Source organism: Ammospiza nelsoni, chromosome 12 (assembly GCF_027579445.1).
Source record: "Ammospiza nelsoni isolate bAmmNel1 chromosome 12, bAmmNel1.pri, whole genome shotgun sequence".
Lineage (NCBI taxonomy): Eukaryota > Metazoa > Chordata > Aves > Passeriformes > Passerellidae > Ammospiza > Ammospiza nelsoni.
Window position 1 is genome coordinate 12697917 of NC_080644.1, and position 18431 is coordinate 12716347.

At 50.7% G+C, this 18431-nt stretch overlaps 1 protein-coding gene across 1 annotated transcript in view; it reads left to right on the forward strand.

The window, feature by feature from the left end:
* CBFA2T2 (CBFA2/RUNX1 partner transcriptional co-repressor 2) overlaps positions 1 to 18431 on the forward strand; it is a 59945-nt gene extending 41514 nt beyond the window's left edge. Inside the window, exons 2-11 of the mRNA XM_059481031.1 lie at positions 2386 to 2529; positions 5611 to 5852; positions 7367 to 7456; positions 8143 to 8324; positions 8947 to 9200; positions 9852 to 9937; positions 12065 to 12260; positions 14589 to 14657; positions 15421 to 15611; positions 17930 to 18431. Coding sequence (XP_059337014.1) covers positions 2386 to 2529; positions 5611 to 5852; positions 7367 to 7456; positions 8143 to 8324; positions 8947 to 9200; positions 9852 to 9937; positions 12065 to 12260; positions 14589 to 14657; positions 15421 to 15611; positions 17930 to 18211 — 1736 coding nt within the window. The 3' untranslated portion in view covers positions 18212 to 18431. The remainder of the gene's footprint in view (positions 1 to 2385; positions 2530 to 5610; positions 5853 to 7366; positions 7457 to 8142; positions 8325 to 8946; positions 9201 to 9851; positions 9938 to 12064; positions 12261 to 14588; positions 14658 to 15420; positions 15612 to 17929) is intronic.

Consider the following 18431-nt stretch of genomic DNA (forward strand, 5'->3'; position numbering starts at 1 on the left):
CAGAAGGATGGTTTTTATCTGCATTTATAGATGCCCCAGGTCATTAGCAGGAAGCTTTTAAATTTAACAATTCTGTTTGCTTCTTGTCTGTTGGAGTGGGCTTGGAAAGGAAGGTGTTGGCTTCTTGTGGGCTTCAGTTTTGGTGTCTGACACAGTAGCTGGTTTTATTTTGGGGTTATAAATTCCATGCAAAATTTATCTCCCTCTCTGTAAATTAACCAAATTAGTTCTGCTTTCTTAATGTGCCCTAGGAAAGTTTTAGGAAGGAATAGGAGGAAAGTTAAGGATTTCATGCTCTCCAGGGTATGGCAATAGTAGATTGGCCATGTACACCTGGGAAAGGGGGTTTCAAGGGAAGAGGGAGAAGAGAAGAGGAGAAGGCAGGTGGATGACAATGGGACCCTGGATGGTCATTGGGCAGCTGACACTGAGTGCTGGAGAGGCACAGTTAGTGCTGTTTTGATTGAATAATTTGGGTCATTTAGCAGTGTGTCCCTTCCTTGCCTGAGTGAGGGAACTCAGACGTTTTGTGGTAGAAATACCCCTAACATTGTGTACAAAATTTCACTGTTTTGCTGCATTTATTTAGAGAGCAAAGAAAGTCATAGTGTTTTCCCTGCTCTTGCTGATAAACTCACCTGCTGGAATAGGTGCCTACATATATTAATTATGTCATGTTCCTACATCAGTGCATGGTTATTCATCTGAATATCACATTCATGCATGGGAATGACAGGGAGGGTCTGCACATCAGGGTTCAATTGTATGGAAGCAGGGCCACATGTACAGTAGTTTGCAATATGGGATTAATGTAGTTATTATAAGTTAAAATTAATAGTGGTTTCCCATGGCTTCAATATCTCCCCACTTCATGAAAGCAAAGCCTGGAATTTTTTCCTTTTCTTGAAAGCAGGTTTAGATAAATGAAGACACAAATGTTCTGGGATGTGGATTTTGTAGCAGTTCCAACCCAAGTTATTCCACCTGTACTGACAGGGCAGGAAAACGTGGATTTTTAGTGTTTATCATCCCTGCTCCTCCTTCCTGCAAACAACAGAAAGAAATGCTGGGAATAACAAAGTTCATTTGTTACCTAGCTGCCATTCCCCATGACTTGCCATAAGGAAAATAAATGAGGCAGCTTGGTGGCAGAGCAGGTGCTGGGGCTGACAGAGCAGATCCCAGGCAGCAGCACGAGGGCTCAGGTGCCAGTTTGTGTTTTCTCTGCTCTCAAAAGCAGCATTTTTGTTGTTGGGAGTCAGGAAGTAGCAGGTTTGGGTTGTATTTCAGTGCAGAATTTTGCCACCTATTCAGCACTCTATGAGAATGCAGCATTTAATAGTTTGCCTGGGCTCAAATCTGAGTTTCTTGCAGCTGACAGAGATTGATAAGAGCTGTGGATAACAAATTACATGGTAATGGTCCCAAGCCCAGCTTGCAGCACTGGAGAGGTGGAAGTTGGGTTGAGCTCCCTCACAGCCTGAGCTGGGGTGCAGCTGGGGACCTGGCCGTGTTCCTGGGGGGACAAGCTGCTCACATCTCGTTAGTGAGTTAATTGAGCAAGGGAGGGCTAGCTTGAAGAGCAGAGAGTGGGGACCATCATCTCAGAGGGATGATTTCTTTGGGGTCATGGAAACTGGTGATGCTGGCAGTGCAATACAGAGCACCCCTGGACTGGGACTGGCTCCCACGGGAGCTGTGCTTTGGAGATCCTTAGGCTTTGTCTGCTGAGCTGTCTGCACTTGAAAAACCAAAAATACCCGAAAACAGCCCCCAAAAAATAAAAACCAAACAAAAGCATCTCACTATTGCATTAGGATGTTTCTTCCTTTTTGTCTTGTGAAGCTGATCCCTGCCACTGGAGCTGGGAATGTGGTCCCACTGTTCCCCCCAAGGCTGCAAAGGAAGCTGCAGTTTGAGCTGGTCATAGATTAGACACCAGAGACTGCACACAGCAGGGGGGATGTGAGTAGCTGATATCAGCTCATCTCTACAACCCCAGGCCCATTCCAGTCACTTCTGGCCAGCCCAAGTCCAGGTTACTGCCTGCATGGCTCCCAGAGGTTGTGATTCCTCTGGAAAGGCTCAGCGAAGTGTGTATCAGAGAGATCTTAAATAGGGGCAAAGCAAATCGACAGAAACACTTTGAACAGCATCTCTGGGCATGAGGGGTGAGGAGATGGAGTCAGGAGACTGGGATGGAGAGCACAGACATCACATGACCCCTGGTGCCTGTCCCCAGCTCGGGGCCCTCCAGAGCAGCATGGGAGCCTTGCGTGACTTCCCCCAGCTCTTATCTTCACCCTTGCACTGTTCCCGGCGTGCTGGGCGGGGAAATGCATGTCAGGGACTGTCACTAAGCCTTGCCACCTTCTCTTGGTACAGTTGCTGGTGAGAAGAGGGTGCCAGTGATGCCCGGATCGCCCGTGGAAGTGAAGATCCAGTCCAGGTCCTCTCCTCCCAACATGCCGCCGCTGCCTCCCGTCAACGCCGGCGGCCCCCGGCCCGTGTCCTTCACTCCAACTGCACGTAAGCCCAGTGTGCTGCTTGTCCTGGCACCTGCTCCAGCCAGCAGGGAGGGCTCTGCTGCTAGAACCCACTGGGATGTCCCAGCCATCAGCCAGGGCACAGTGGGTGATGCTGCCTGGGTGTGTGGGAGGGGGGACTGGGGCTTTCCTGCAGTTCTGTAGTGCTTGCAGGACATAAAACAGGCTGTGTAATCCCCCTTTGCCCCCCTGCCTGCTCCTGCCTTGCTCCTGGTGCTGCCTTGAGTCTTTCTCTTTGCAGGTGCAGCCTTGATTTCCACCATAAACTCCTTAAGAAATTGAATCTTTTATCAGGTCGGCTTCAAGCGAGCCAAGAGCTGGGCTTTCCTCTTTATCTTTTGGAGGAGTTAATTCCCACTCTGCTGTATCTCACTTTGCAGGCAGCATTCCTGCAGCTGAGATTAGAAAGTTTTTCATTTTTTTAATTTCCCAGCCTTGAAAATTCCTTGCTGTCCATCCAGATTCTCTTTTTTCCATCTTCTCTTTATAATCTTTCCTATTAAGCTACAGTCAGTCCTGATCCTGCCCAGCTGTAGCACAGCCTTGCACCCACTTCTTCTAGCTGAGTGTTGCTCAAAAGTGACTCCATGGATGGAAAGGACCTTTGGCCTTTTCTTACAGCTCAAAAAGTCCTTTTTTTCCCTTCTTTAGCCAACATTTAAGCCATTTAATGTCTTTTTAAAGGCATTGTTCTGGAGAAAAGCTGCTTTACTTTGTTGGGCATGGAGTTATCTGACCCCCACACATGGCATGTACATATTTTCCATGCTCTCCTCACCCCTTTTCCCTGCACAGAGTGTTCCCTAGCTGGTTCTGTGTTGCTGTGCTGTCCATGACAGTGTCTGGGCTATCTCAGAGTTCCATGCTGGCACTGGGGTTTGGAGATTTCCAGCCCAGCCTCCTGGAGGACACACTGTGATGTGCTGGCAGCAGCACTAATCACTGGGTTATCCCGCCAGACACATTGTCCCCATCTTTATGTGCTCAGGCGTTTTTAATGGCTCTCCTTTTGCTCGGGCAGAAAAAGACCATTAGCAAAGTGACAGAAATTAATTTTTCCAATGAGGATGCTTGGCACGCTGTTAAGGGCCAAGAAGCCTGAATCTGCTGATTGCAGATGACTTAATTGCCTCTTTCCAAAACACATGAGAGATGTGACCTGTGGTGAAGTTCATTCTTGCTTTTTCATTTCTCAGTTGCACCAGAGGGTCTTGGTCACTCAGTGGGGGTGTGACCTGCCCTGGCTTGGGCAGATGAGGTGGAGCAGTTGGAACAAAGGGTTAACACAGGGTTGGATCATTAACACAGGGTTGGAGAAACAGCAAAACCTTTGACTGTGTAGGAGCTAAGGCAGAATTTAAGAGTAGCTTTAGATGATGATTTGTTCCCAGGAATTTTATCACCCTGCTGTCCCCAAACCAGCAATCCCACTGATCGTGGTACACTGCCTGGCTTGCTGCAGTGCTGTGCTCTCACCTGGCAGTCAGGATGCCAGCCCTGCTGTGTGGTGTGTGGTGGAGCAGGTCCTGGTGGTGAGCAGGATCAGATAAGTGCCAGCTGCCCTGCCGTGGTGCCGTTGGCAGAGGGTCAGGAGGGCTGAGCCCAGAAAGGCAGAGCGCGGTTACGGGGCCGTGTCTAACGGCATCCCCCATCCACCAGCATCCCCTGCTCCCTCCTTGGCAGCCTCTCCCCAGGTTCCCCCACAGCCCCAGGGGTGGCTCACAGCCCCTCTTTCTCCTGAGCTATAAATAGAGCCCGTTGCTCTCCCCAGGCTTTCATCTGAAAGAATAAGAGGAAGTGAAATAGAGAAGGGGGCAAGCGCCTCGGTTGTGGCTGCCGGAGAGCACGGAGCTGCTCAGCCTTTGCTGTTTGAGAGGAGCTTCTCTTGGCAACTTCACCCTATCTGTAACCCTTTTATAGTGAAATAAAGGCCTTTATGAGTAATTACCAGAAAGGCCTTGTCTTTCACACAGCTCTGGTGTACTCTGTGGAGCTGTACCTGTGGGTACATCCTGATGTCACTGTTGTTTGCTGCTTTGGGAGTGGGTGTAAAAACAGGAGTTTTTCAGGTTGCTTTGCTCCATGACAAAAAGCATGAGCTCACACTGCCTTTGTACCTCCATCCTCTCAGTGCTGGCCTTTACCTTCATCTCATCATCTGTCTGTGAGGGCTGTCACCCTTGGCTGGCAGGAACCACCTTTGTTGGTCTCTGTAGCTTTATCTTTCCTTGCATCTTAACTGACTCTGGTTAAGTTTCCCTCCTGTGCTCACCACGAAGGTCCAGGTGTGTGGAGCCTTTCCAGCCTCCAATCCTGGCATGCCCCAGAGTGGTTTAACTGTTCAAGTACCTCCTGTCTTCTCTGAAAAACCCCTCACTGGGTTTATCAGGATTTGGTATGATCCTTGTGAAGCTGCAGCAGAAATTTTGGCATCTTTTCTCACAAGTTTCTGCTCCTCCCACAAGCAAGGGGCAGCCCTGCCAGGTGGTTTCAGGGCTTCTCTGAACACCATCACTTGAAATGGTTTTTATACCTTGTGGCCCCCTTGTTAGGACTTAAATCATAAGGGATTCAGGGCTGGGTTTTTAAGGATAAGCCCTGTGGATCAGCTATGACTCTATTTCCAGTGATGTGCTTTTCACTCTGAAATTCTGGGTTTATACCAAGCTGAAGCCCCAGTGCACAGCTGCTCATCAGACAGGGCTCAACATTGCACAACCACAGCATGGGGATGTCAACAATTTATCCTAATCCCTTGCTGAGTTCCCAAACTTCCAGCCCTTCAGTCTGTTTCAACATGCTCACCACTTACAGGAGGCAAAGTTGCAGATGGGACCAGGTTGGAAAAAAACAGCTGTGTTTGTGAAACTCCCTGTAAATCCCCAGGGAGGGATGGCAGGCACAGGGCAGGCTCTGCCAGCCCTCCTTGGGCGAGGTGGAGCCACCTGAGCTGCCCCTCAGCAGCAGCAGGAGCCCCCTGGCTGGAGGATGGATCCACTTCAGCACCAGGGCTCTGGGATGTGCCCTCCTGGTGCTCAGCATGGCTTCTGTCTCCCCTTTGCAGTGCCCAACGGGATCAACCATTCCCCCCCGACCCTGAACGGGGCCCCATCCCCACCCCAGAGGTTCAGCAACGGCCCTTCCTCCTCCTCCTCCTCCTCACTGACCAACCAGCAGCTCCCAGCCACGTGTGGGGCCCGGCAGCTGAGCAAGCTGAAGCGTTTCCTCACCACCCTGCAGCAGTTTGGGAATGACATCTCACCAGAGATCGGGGAGAAGGTCCGGACCCTCGTCCTGGCACTCGTGGTGAGTCCTGCACCATCCCAGGCTGGCTTCTCCCAGGTCCTGGCACACAGTGTTTGTTTGCATCTTTGCTGAGCCAGACTCTTATGTTTGTGGTTCCTGAGAAAATGAATGATTTATTTTATCTTTGCTGTGTTTCAAAAAGCTGTTGGTCCAGTGGCTTAGGCACGAGATTGTGTGCAGGAATTGGGCAAAGCCTTTCTGTAAATCATGGAATCATAGAATGGTTTGATTTGGGACCTTAAAGATTATCTCATTCCTAACCCCTGCCATGAGAACACCCTTCAAACCCAAATGAACAGGTCTTGCTGCAGAATTGTATCCAGTGTTGGCATTTATACTGAATAACTGGGATAAATGCTGTCCAGTGCATTCGACATGATGCTGCACATGGTTTACAGAGGCATGGAGTAACAGGACAAGAGGGAATGGCTTTAAACTGAAAAAGAGGAGGTTGGGATTGCATATTAGGAAGAAATTCTTCCCTGTGAGGGTGCTGAATAGAGTGCTGTATAGAGTGCCCAGAGCAGCTGTGGCTGCCCCTGGATCCCTGGCAGTGCCCAAGGCCAGGCTGGACAGGGCTTGGAGCACCCTGGGACAGGGGAAGGTGTCCCTGCCCATGGCAGGGGTGGAATGAGATGGCCTTTAAGGAGACTTCCAGCCCAACCCATTCTGTGACCTTGGACTGAGGCCCTGGAGCTCTGGGCAGCTGTGGTCCCATGGGGCTCTCTGCTTTTTGGCACATTTTATTTTGAGGTTCAGCCCTGAAGGGAGCTAGACTGCAGCAGCCTGGAGCATTTCTGCTTCCAAGGCAAACCTGAGTCTGTCCATGTCCTCTGGGTCACTCCCAGGGTTTAAGCACTGGATGTAAAATGCTGCTGCTGCATTTATATGGTATATTTGATTCCATGGATGTAGGAATTTAGCCTACCCTTTTGGGGAGGGAAGGAGAAGCTGTCCAGGTCCCTTTGGCTGTTGTTCTCACCCCAGATCGTGCTTGTTGCTGCAGGGGTGAATTTTGTACATGCAGATTATCAAATGCTGCTGTCCCAGGGATTCCTCAGCCTGAGCAGCCCCAGGTGAAGCAGGGCTGGACCAGGAGAGGACCAGAGAGAACAGAAGGCTGCTGAGACTCCATGGATAGGTTAGATGAGGAGAACTGAAGGGAGGAAGGTGTGCAGTTGTGAGCAGCTGGGATCAAAGCCTGACTCTGCACAGCCTGCCCCAGCATGCAGTAGATGCCAGCTGGGTCCTGCTGCCCTGGAGACAGCCTCTGCCTCCCACTCTGGAGCTGGGGGAGTGCTGAGCCAGGCAGTTCCCACCCCTCTCCTAGTGCAGCATTCCTGCTCCACTGGCCTGAGCCTTGCTGGCTGCATCCAGCAGGATCCAATGCAAACACTGTCAGTCCTGGAGCAGCAGATGCTGTCTCCCTCCCAGTTCTGTTCATTTGGAGCCATTTCCCACATGTCTAAAAATAAGAACAAATTGCCATTTCATTTCTTAATTTCTTTTCTCAGAACTCGACGGTGACAATCGAGGAATTTCACTGCAAGCTGCAAGAGGCGACCAACTTCCCCCTGCGGCCATTTGTGATCCCCTTCCTGAAGGTGACAGGGAGCTGCTGGGGCTTGCTGCCACTCTGTGTGCCTGCCTGTGCCTCCTGGCACTGTGACATTGCTGGGAGAGCTCTCCTTGCAAGCACCACAGCAGTTCTGCTGGAGCCCAAGACAGACTGCACAGAGCTGGCCGTGTGGGACTGGCTGACGTTGTGCTGTGTGCCACATATGTCTGCTTGTGTGCTGGAGATAAAGGAGGCAAAGCAAGCTCCATGTGGCAGCTTCTGAGCCTATAATCTTATTTGCAAATGTTCAGATCTAGAATGTTTGAAGTGCTGGCACACGGAGTCTGTCTGGGATGGTTAAATCACAGAATCACAGGGTGGTTTGGGTTGGAAAGGACCTTAAAGCTCATCTCAATTCCAGCCCCCTGCCATGGGCAGGGACACCTTCTGCTAGACCTGGTCCTTCCAAGCCCTGTCCAGCCTTGCCTTGAGCACATCCAGGGGTGGGGATTCCACAACACCTCTGGGTAACTAGATGCTGTAACACTTGGATTTTGGGTCCACCAATATCAGGCTTCTGGGAAAATTCAGCTAAATCTGGCAGTGCAGACATCAGGAGCTGGGGATCTTGAGTGGGGGTCATGGGTCACAGGTGTTACTGCTCTGAGCTATTAATGAAGACCAAACCTTTTGGAACAGCTGCTGTAACCCAGCCCTGTGCTTGTTTTCCAGGCCAACCTGCCTCTGCTGCAGCGGGAGCTGCTGCACTGTGCCCGCGCTGCCAAGCAAACGCCCTCCCAGTACCTGGCCCAGCACGAGCACATACTGCTCAACACCAACACCACATCTCCTGCTGACTCCTCCGAGCTGCTCATCGAGGTCAATGGCAATGGCAAGAGGCACAGTCCAGACAGGTGACAAACAGCTTTTGTCACTCTGCTCAGTTGTTGAAGTCATGACTTTTGTTTTATCTTTGCTGCTGACAAAGCTTTAAGCAGCGTCCAGGATCTTATCACTCCCAACAGCAATTCTGGCTGTTCTGAGACTTCAGTGACTGCTTCTACTGCACTATGAATTCAGGTTGGGTTCCTCTTTCAGGCAGTGTGTCCCAGAGGGACTTTTGGGTAACACTGAAAAGCCTGAGCCAGAGAGCTGAGCAGTTTCCCACCCCCAAGGCAAGGAGCGGAGGCATTGGCAGGGCTGGGAAGGATGCGCTTCATTTTCACCACGTTTTATTCCAAGATAAAAGTTGTTATGCAATTATGTGGAGCATGCCTCAAATTTATAAAAACTGTGAAATTTTAATTTGGTCATGCTCAGAGAGATGAATCACAACACTCAGGCATCCTGAACCCTTTTCTTTGACGGGGTCACTTTGTGCGTCGCCTCACAAATTGAGCGCATTTGTTTGAGCTCTCTGCATTTACCCCGTGGTAAAATCCTTGCTGCCCAAACCCTGCTGGTTCCAAATCTGCATCTTGCTGAGTACATGTATGGGATGCTAAGGAATGCCTGTCTGTGCTGGTGTGATTGCAGGAGGGAAGACAGCAGCTTTGAGAGGGAGCCGCTGCCGACAGAGCCTCCAGCCAAGAGGGTTTGCACCATCAGCCCCGCGCCCCGGCACAGCCCTGCCCTCACCATCCCCCTGATGAACCCCAGCGGGCAGTTCCACCCTACCCCACCACCCCTCCAGCACTACACCTTGGAAGATATTGCCACCTCCCACCTCTACAGGGACCCCAGCAAGATGTTGGAGCACAGAGAGATCCGGGACAGGCACGGCGGGCTTGGTGAGAGCCTGGAGGGTTCCTGGTTGAGCTTTGGTGCTGGTCTCTGTTTGACCACTTGTACCCAAAGATGGTTGATGCTGGCTGGGCATGTCCTCACAGCTGAGTCTTTGCAGGGAGTTCAGAGGAAACAGTTCCCCTTAGGAAGTTACAAACAGGAAGATTGAATGTTTGTATTTCCCTGTATGAAGGCTGGAGTCGCTGAGGGTGAGGAGGAAGCACTTAGTGTGTGAGTTGAGTATAGCCAACCCAGCAGGCAGGAAGAGAGGACAAGGAAATAGAAATTAACTTTTCCAAGATTTCCAAAGCAGGAGAGTCGAGATTGACCCCCTGCCCTGTTTCTCCAAGGGATGTGTGGGAGGTGCATGATGTTTTTCCAACACAACAGCCTGAATCACAGGCTCTGAGCTGCTGTGGGTTTAAAACAGGAGAACCAGCTCCACAAGCAGGTCAGAGCTGGAGCCACAAGTGGATTGTAGCAGACAGGGATAAAAAAGCACCAGCATGGAATTACCCCTGTAGAGCTGCCACCTGGAGATGTGTTTTAAAATCCCAGCTATGTGGAGCTGGAAATAGAGCTCTTTATTCTTGCTTTGGGGCCACTTCTCTCTCCACTGGCCCATCTGATCCCCCTGTGGCTGTGTGTTGTTGCAGGGTTGAATGGAGGCTACCAGGACGAGCTGGTGGATCACCGCCTGACGGAGAGGGAGTGGGCGGATGAGTGGAAGCATCTCGATCACGTAAGGAGCTGCAGGGGCTGTGGGAAGCTCTGTGGGAAGCAGCAGCCCAGTGTTCCACCTGCTCCACTTGGTGATTTCTGTGTTGATACCACAGCCAAGCTCTCCTGGTGGCTGGTGGAGGAACAAGCCACCACAAGCAGGTGGATGGTGGGGAGGGCTGAGAGGAGCTCTGGCACTTTCTTGGCAGATTTCCTCTGCCTGTGGTCAGTGGAAACTAAAGTTGGTGTGGCTGAAGTGTCTAGAGCTGGGGAGCTTCTCCTGCAGAGCATGGCCAGGTGCTGCCATGGCTGGCTGAGCAACCAACCCCAGCTTTATCCCCACTGGGATCTTTCCTGCCCCAGCCCAGCACAAGTGCACAGATGCACTAAGTGCAGTCAGGATATGGACTTACAAAATGAGTAAACCTATCATTACTGTATTTTAAGACTTTTTTTCCCTGAGGTGCCAGCCTTTTATGGACCAAAAAAAGCACCAACAGCAAGACCTGGTGCTTCTGGCAGATTTTATGCTGAGCTTTTTCCTTCTGAGCAAGGCAGCTCCTCCAGGCACTTCACTGCTGTTTCTGTCAGAGATGGGATTAAAATTCAGCTTTGATCATAAATGCAGAAGACCTCACGGTTTAAAGCTAATGGGTTTTTTTGAGGGGATGTTGTTGGGGTGGAGCAGAGGCTCTGTAGCTGAATATCTGGAGTTGGACTGTGGCTCTGCAGCACTGACACCCAAATAATAACCAAATCCCATAGGAAAGTGGTGGGGTTTTCCTCTCCATTTTTAGGAGCATGTCCTGGAGGTGTTGAGCTACCTCTTGTCGTGACCCTACCTAGTGCTGTGCCCTTGGGCATGACACCATCCCAAATCTTGGGAAACCACCTCACTCTTGTCTCATCTGCCTGGTATGGTCCCTCCACAGTGAAACCTGTGATGATTGAAATATGATTCTCTTCGAGCCAGGTCTCATAAACTGTTGGAGATATATTGCACACCCAAGATAGCTCAGCTACCTTAGAAGGCATAAAATCAGCAGGATGGCTTCTGTGGCAGTGTTGGAAACAAAAAGGTTTTAATAAAAGGCCAAATAACAAAACTCTTTACAGAAAAAAAACAATCCAGGTGCAAGAGGCCCTCCTGCCCCTGGTAAAAAAACCCACAAAAGTGATTAGTTTCTTTGTTCTCTTCTTTTCCTAGTATTATTTTATCTCTTCTGTTTCTAGTATTTATCTATATTCTAGTATTATATCTAGTAATTGCTCAGGTGGGACTTTTTGCCTCCTGTCCAATTAGTTATCCTTAAGTTTGAGGTGAAGTCCCCCAGATCTTATGGGATGCCTTTTCACCTCATTGAGGAGAAACTTCTGAGCTTATTTCCTTTTTAAGGGCACAAAGGATAGTTTTGTGTCTTGGTTTGGAAAGACAGGAGTCTGCTAAGGAAGGCAGGAGTCTCCCCTGAAATGGAGAATGTAAGCCCTCCCCACCCCTCCAAATTGCTATAAATTTTAAATTAAGGGGCTCTCAGGTAAAAATATGGGAGCAGGAAATAACAGTTCTTTAATAGGGAAGGGAAAAAAAAGGGTAAAATAACCAATGCAGTACACTAGAACAACACTGCCAGAGTCACAACCCAACCTGACACCCTGTGGGTCAGGGTGTTGGCAGCAGTCCCATTGGAATTGTGGCCCAGCCCTCCTGCAGTGTCAGGGGTGGTTCTGCTGGAGCAGGGATCCTGTAGAGAAGGATGTATTCTTCCTCTGAGGATCCAGTGGAAGGAGAGGCAGCTGCTGTTCCTCTGGGAAATCCAGTGGAGAACCTGTGCTGGTGTCTCAGAATCTCTGGATTATATCTGGGTAGGAATGCTTGGCTCCTCCCTCTGGGCTCACATCTCCCAATGCTGTAGTTCTTATCAGCCATGCAGTGACATTCAATAGCTGTTATCAGCAGATGTCCCCTCCCAAGGAAGGTGTGATTGTGGTCACTCAAAGAGAGAGATAAGGCAAACTGCCCACTTGACAAACGATAATCTGCCATGCAGATGGTAATAGAAAACATCTTGCTTTGCAATCTGGAGCATTATGTCACTCCAGGTAACAGCAGACACATTCCTATAACTGAGACCCTTTCCCTGCCCCGCAGGCCCTGAACTGCATCATGGAGATGGTGGAGAAGACGCGGCGCTCCATGGCGGTGCTGCGGCGCTGCCAGGAGGCCGACAGGGAGGAGCTCAACTACTGGAAACGGCGCTGCTCCGAGACGGCCGAGCCGCGCAAGGCGGGCAGCGAGCTGCTGAGCCGCCAGCACAGCCCCGCCAGCGCTGACTCCGCAGGCAGCGGTGAGCGGGCACGGCTCGCGGGCACGGCTCACGGGCACAGAGGGGTGGTGCTGTGTGCCAGTCACGGGGTGGGTTTGGTTGAGCACTGCTGTGGGTGGGACAGATGTGTTTGCCCTCGCTCCAAGTGCCTCGGTGACACTTGGCTGTCTCAGGGATGAGCTGGGTGGCCTGTGTGACACCTGGAGCCACACAAGCCATGTGTCCCTCTGATGACACACAACTCTGCAGGGTGAAGCTTCTCCCTTGATGGAGAGTCCATGGCCCATGTGTGTGGCATTCACATTCTCTGGAAAAATCCCTTCACCCAGGATTTTTCTCCTGGGAAGCTGTGAAGCCTCAGAGAAAAGGAAAACAATTCTTCTCTCATTTGCTTCTCCTGTGCTGTGCTCACATGTGGAATGTGTTTGGAGATTGTTTACCCACAGGTGATTGTTCCATTGCATTCTGCTGGGAGTTGTTTTCACTCTTTGGCCAATCAGGGCCAAGCTGTGTCAGGACTCTGGAGAGAGTCGCCAGTTTTCATTGTTATCTTTTTAGCATTTAGTATCTTTTCTGTATTCTTTAGTATAGTATAGTAATTATATCATACTATATTATAGTATTGTAATATATGATACTATCGTACATAATATATCATATATAGTAATATCTGTTACTATATTATATCTTTAATATAATATAGTACCATAAAGTAATATATTAGCCTGCTGAGAACATGGAGTCAGATTCATCATTCCTGCCTTCATTGAGGCACTTCCCAACAAATACAATAGCAGCCTGGTCAGAGAGAGAGAAAGCTGGATAAGTTTTCCCGTGAATTATTCTGGGAAGCTTTAGGGAGCTGGAGATAAATAATGATAGTCAAATATTAAAACCGTCTGCAGGTGGTGTTTTTTAACAATCTGTTTTGCTGTTTTTCTCATAAGGTTGTTTACAAATGGGTGTCTTGTTAATTAGGCAGTCATGTGAAATGTATTGATTAAATGACCAATCAGGTGCACCTGTAGAGAACTAAGGTATAAATGAAGAGAGGATCAAATAAACAGGGCTTTTGCCTTTTTGCCTTCTGGAAAAAAAACCCAAACCAACAAAACAAACAAAAAAGAAACCCAGGCTGTCACATCTGCACAGTGTTTAAGTATTTTTCTCAAGGATTTGAAGAGAGGTGGCACAGGAAGCAGTTTTTGTCAGTGTCTAAAGGCACCTTTGCTCATGCTTTCCTTGTCACTGCTGGCCAAGGTTGGTCCAAAGCTGGGGGTGAAAAGGCAGGGAGGAGGTGTTAGTCTCCACCACTCTCTCCCTTCCAGTCTCTCTTGCCTGAAGGATTTTAAATGTCAAGGTCTATTTATTCTAAAAATACCAAAGGCTTTTGTAAGTGTAATAGCTACCTGTGTTACTAGTTCTATTTTTGTGTCATGAGTCAACTTTATCAAAGCTGACTGGTTTCCCCATCCGGTATGCAGCGGTTTGACCCTATAGAAAAAACAAATCGAAAATGCTTATTTATTTCAATGTAATTCAGATTTCTGTGCAAACAAACCCACTGCAATTCAAGTTCTGGGGAAAAATCCCTCTGATTATTCAGTAATAAAAATTGATTTCTTCTAGCAAGAATAAATATCAATTTGATGTATATTCTACTTATTTGTATACAAAATATAGAGTGAACCCTCCTGCAAGGAATCCAAGTGCCCCTGGCTCCAGTTGCCACCAAGCCTGAGGAGCAGTGGGTGTATGTGACAGCCTGGGGGGCACAGCCAGCTTTTAGCCCTTCTATATTTAAGTATATCATGACTAATACACTTCCAGCCCCATGTTGATATAATTAAAATTTTTATATAAATTTGGAAAGCTGTTGCTTTCTCCCCTTGTGGGACCTAGGGATAATTTTCAAGCTCTATTGCTGTTGTGAGAAGGTTCAGTTAAACATCAAGCAGCATCTCCAGGTGTCTTGGAGGACAGTTTGTCCATCATTTCAAGCCTTTGAATTGCCCTGGGATTGGGAAGTGCTGGTGTACAGACTGATGCTCACAGCCTGTGGACAGTGCAGAACTGGAATAACATACATTTGTAAGCATTGCCTGTTGTTGTAGAGTACCAGGAGATAGGTTATACAGTGTCATAAATTATGCAAGGTGCTAATTAAACGTTGTAATTTATCATCTGAGTGTTTGAGGAGTGGCTTTACCCGTAGGAATCCTCTGCTTGGAGCTTTAGCTGGTCAATCCTTCCCTGGCCTATGATGTCCTGAGCTACCACTGGGCACATGAGCTGCAGCTGGGTGGGATGAGGCTTTGCCAATCTTTCCTGTGTCCCTTCCTCCAGCAGATTCCCTGAGGGAGTTCAGCAGCAGGTCGGGGACGGGCTACGTCACGGAGGAGATTTGGAAAAAAGCCGGTGAGTGTTCGCGGTGAGCGTGGCCAGGATCCCACAGGATCACCAGGGTAAACACAAAGCACACATGGTGGGGGTTTGCTGTGCAGAAACAGCAGGAGCCCAACTGCAGCAATGCCCCAGGGTGTGCACATCTGCCTGCCATCATCCCCACCCTGGCTTTCCCCATGGCTCCTCTGTGATGCCATGGGGATCCCATGGTTGTCATGGAGGAGATTTGGAAAAAACCCAGTGAGTTTTCATGGTGAGCACGGCTGGGATCCTGCTGGATCACCCAGGCTGAACACAAAACTGGGATTTGCTGTGCAGAAACAGCAGGAGCCCAGCTGCAGCAATGCCCCAGGGTGTGCACATCTGCCTGCCATCATCCCTACCCTGGCTTTCCCCATGGCTCCTCTGTGATGCCATGAGGATCCCATGGCTGTCATGGAGGAGATTTGGATAAAACCCAGTGAGTGTTCGCGGTGAGCACAGCTGGGATCCTGCTGGATCACCCACGCTAAACACAAAACTGGGGTTTGCTGTGCAGAAACAGCAGGAGCCCAGCTGCAGCAATGCCCCAGGATGTGCACATCTGCCTGCCATCATTCCCACCCTGGCTTTCCCAAAGGGCTCTGCTCCTCTGGTGCCACGGGGATCCCGTGGTGCTGATCCTGGCCTCGCCGCGCGTTGGATGCTGTGCTGTGAACACGCAGCTGGAGCTGTGTTTCTCTGGGAGGCTCCTCTCAGTGCCAGGGTGGTGGGTGAGGCTGCTCTTTCCTTCCAGAAGAAGCTGTGAACGAGGTGAAGCGGCAGGCCATGTCGGAGGTGCAGAAGGCGGTGGCCGAGGCGGAGCAGAAGGCCTTTGAGATGATCGCGTCGGAGCGGGCGCGCATGGAGCAGACCATCGCCGACGCCAAGCGCCAGGCCACCGAGGATGCCTTCCTGGTCATCAACGAGCAGGAGGAGTCCACTGAGGTGAGGGCACAGCCTGGCAAGGACTTGCCAAGGCTGCAGAGTCTCCAGGTCAAACCTGCAGGTCCCCCCTGCCTTTTCACAGAATCATGGGTTGGGTTGGAAGAGATCTCAAAGATCATCTCATTCCAAGCCCCTGCCACTAGACCAGGGTGCTCCAAACTCCAGTCTTCAACACCTTTTCCTTTTAGAAGTCTATCTCCAATCAATAACTAAACAATGCACCAATATAATCAAAAATATTTTTAGATTTTGCTGGCAGGGAGTCAGCCTGAAAATGTCTGTGGACACGTGTGTGTGCAGCCACTGGGCACCCTGAGCTGGACTCAGTGTAATCACCAGGGATTTTGTGGAATTGAAAGAGGTGTAGAAGCAAAGAGAAAAGGATGCTGGTGCATGCAGCAGTTTAGCTCAGAAATTGTGGTGGAGTACTTGATCTTTGCAAAAAAGAAATTGCTGTTTGTGGGCTTGAAAATAGGGCAGGGCAGAAGCTGGGCTGCAGGAAAAGCCCTTGCACATTCCTGGTGGTCTGTGCCGCACTTGCATGTTGCAGAAGAAAGGGTGGATCTTGGTTTGTCATTCATGTGCTAAATGGGTGCCTCAGAGAATCCTTTTCTACTCTTCAATCATAAATCACCCTCCCTGTTGCTTAACAGGAAGTTCACTTGGGTAGAGCTTTTGAGATTTTGGGCAAGGGGAATCACATGGCTCATTTGTGCACTGCCACATCCCATCCATGTGGGCTTTGCTCCCTATTTTAATCTCTCTGCACATAGAAGAACGAGGGCTTGTGTCTGCTGAGCAGAAATCTGATGGGACTGCTGTTCCTGTCTGCTGGGATGTGGAGACAGCAGGTCCAAACCTCCTGTTGGGTTTCAGCTCAGCTGGGGCTCGGGAAGTGTGGCCAGAACCATGGTTTTCTAGGTGTTATTCCAGAGAATGATGTCCATAGTGCAATTCCCAGTGAAATTGCTGAGGGTTGAACACAGCAGTCGCATGATGGGAGTGGGTGGAACTGCTCAGGAAGCCATGGAAGGAATGAGGCAAGTAGTGATTTCTCCATGGGGGAATAGCAGAGGAGTGTCCTCCTCCTCCAGCTGTGCTGAGGAGCAGTCTGGGACCTCGGGAGCTGCTGAGCACCCCTGTGCAAGCCCTGGAGCCCTTGTCTAAAAGCTGTCCTGTGTTCTGGCACATCTTGTAACCTTTGCAACACAGCTGAAAAACACTTGAAGTGTAAACAGCTGTGAAGCAGTGACCCAGTTTTCAAAGAACTACCACATCCTTTGGTAGGGGCTTTTTGGTCTCAAGTCCTGCTTCCCCTGGAAGGTGGAGGACCCTTGGGGACACAGAGGCTCTGGAGCAGCTCGTTCCAAAGTGAGCAGGTCAGGTGCTTCACTGCCAGCCCATAGATCACCACCATGAGCTGATGGCTCCAGTGCTGAGCCTGGCAGTGGGAATCTGCCAGCCCTTCCCCACAGCAGGGCTGCCTGGTGGAGCCCAGCACCCCCCAGCACCTCCCAGCACCCCGCTCCCACAGCTCTGATGGTGTTCACAGCAGCCGTGTCCCCACAAAGACCAGCTCTGACAGAAGCTGCGTTCCCACAGCTGAGCTGCCCTCCCCAGTGTGTGTTTGCTACGCCCTGCTCCAGCTGCAGGGAAGCTGCTCTGCCGTCCCTCCCCTCCCCAGAGCAGCTGCAGCCCTGATCCGGGGCTGGCCCCTTGCCCCGCGCTCCGAGGGAAGCGGTGGCACGCGGGAGCCACCAGCTGACACCTCTCCCTGCGGCCAGAGGGGCTTTGCTCCGCTTCCAGGCTGAAACTCAGCCTCTGGCAGTGCTTCCACCTGGCTGGGAGGCTTTCAAATGAGCATTTGCTTTTCCAAATTGGCCTGCTCCAACCTCTTGTGCAGCGAGGCAGGGTGCGGAGCAAATGGTGCCGGTGCAGCGCGCCGTGATCCCCGCAGAGAGCACTTGGCTGGGAGGGAGACCAAAATAGAGCTGCTTAAAACAGGAAATAAAAAGGCCCAATAGCAGCATCTGCAGAGTGTTTTTCAGTCCATGCCTGCTGTTTCCTGTCTGCATTGGGGTGGGTCTAGGGCAGAGGATGTGCCTGGAGCAGTGTGACAGAGGCTGTGGGCAGAGCAGTGGGGGTTAGAACCATTGGCAAAGAGCTGGGAAATAGCAGGAATTAATGGATTGCTCATTTGCATATTCTCAAATCTGGGCCAGAGGGGATGAACAGTCCCCTTCAGAGCTGAGTCAGCACCATCCTGCAGCTCCTAGGGAAACTAACCCCCTTTAAGCACAGTGTCTTTGCTCTTGCAGAGCTGCTGGAACTGCGGCCGCAAGGCCAGCGAGACGTGCAGCGGCTGCAACATCGCGCGCTACTGCGGCTCCTTCTGCCAGCACAAGGACTGGGAGAGGCACCACCGCATCTGTGGGCAAAGCCTGCACGGCCAGAGCAAGCCCCTGGCACTGCCCACGGGCCGGGTGGCAGCCAAGAGCCTCGATGGCATCCCCAGCCCAGCCCTGGAGAAGAGCTCGGCCACCACCTCGCGTTCCTCCACGCCGGCCTCCGTGACAGCCATAGACACCAACGGGCTCTAGGAGGGAGCTTTGGCTTGGCTTCACTCCACTGGATGAGCTCCCTGGGGGTTTTAAAGCTGAAAAAGCCCCTGCAGCAACTGTTATCACTTGATAGATTTGACACATCGGGGCACCGACACTCCGGCCTTGCCCTCTCATCCTGCCTGTTCCTTTGTGGCTCGTGGACTGGGGTGAGCCCGCCTGCAGCATCTCCCTGCTCCTCTCAGGGGAACACCAGAGC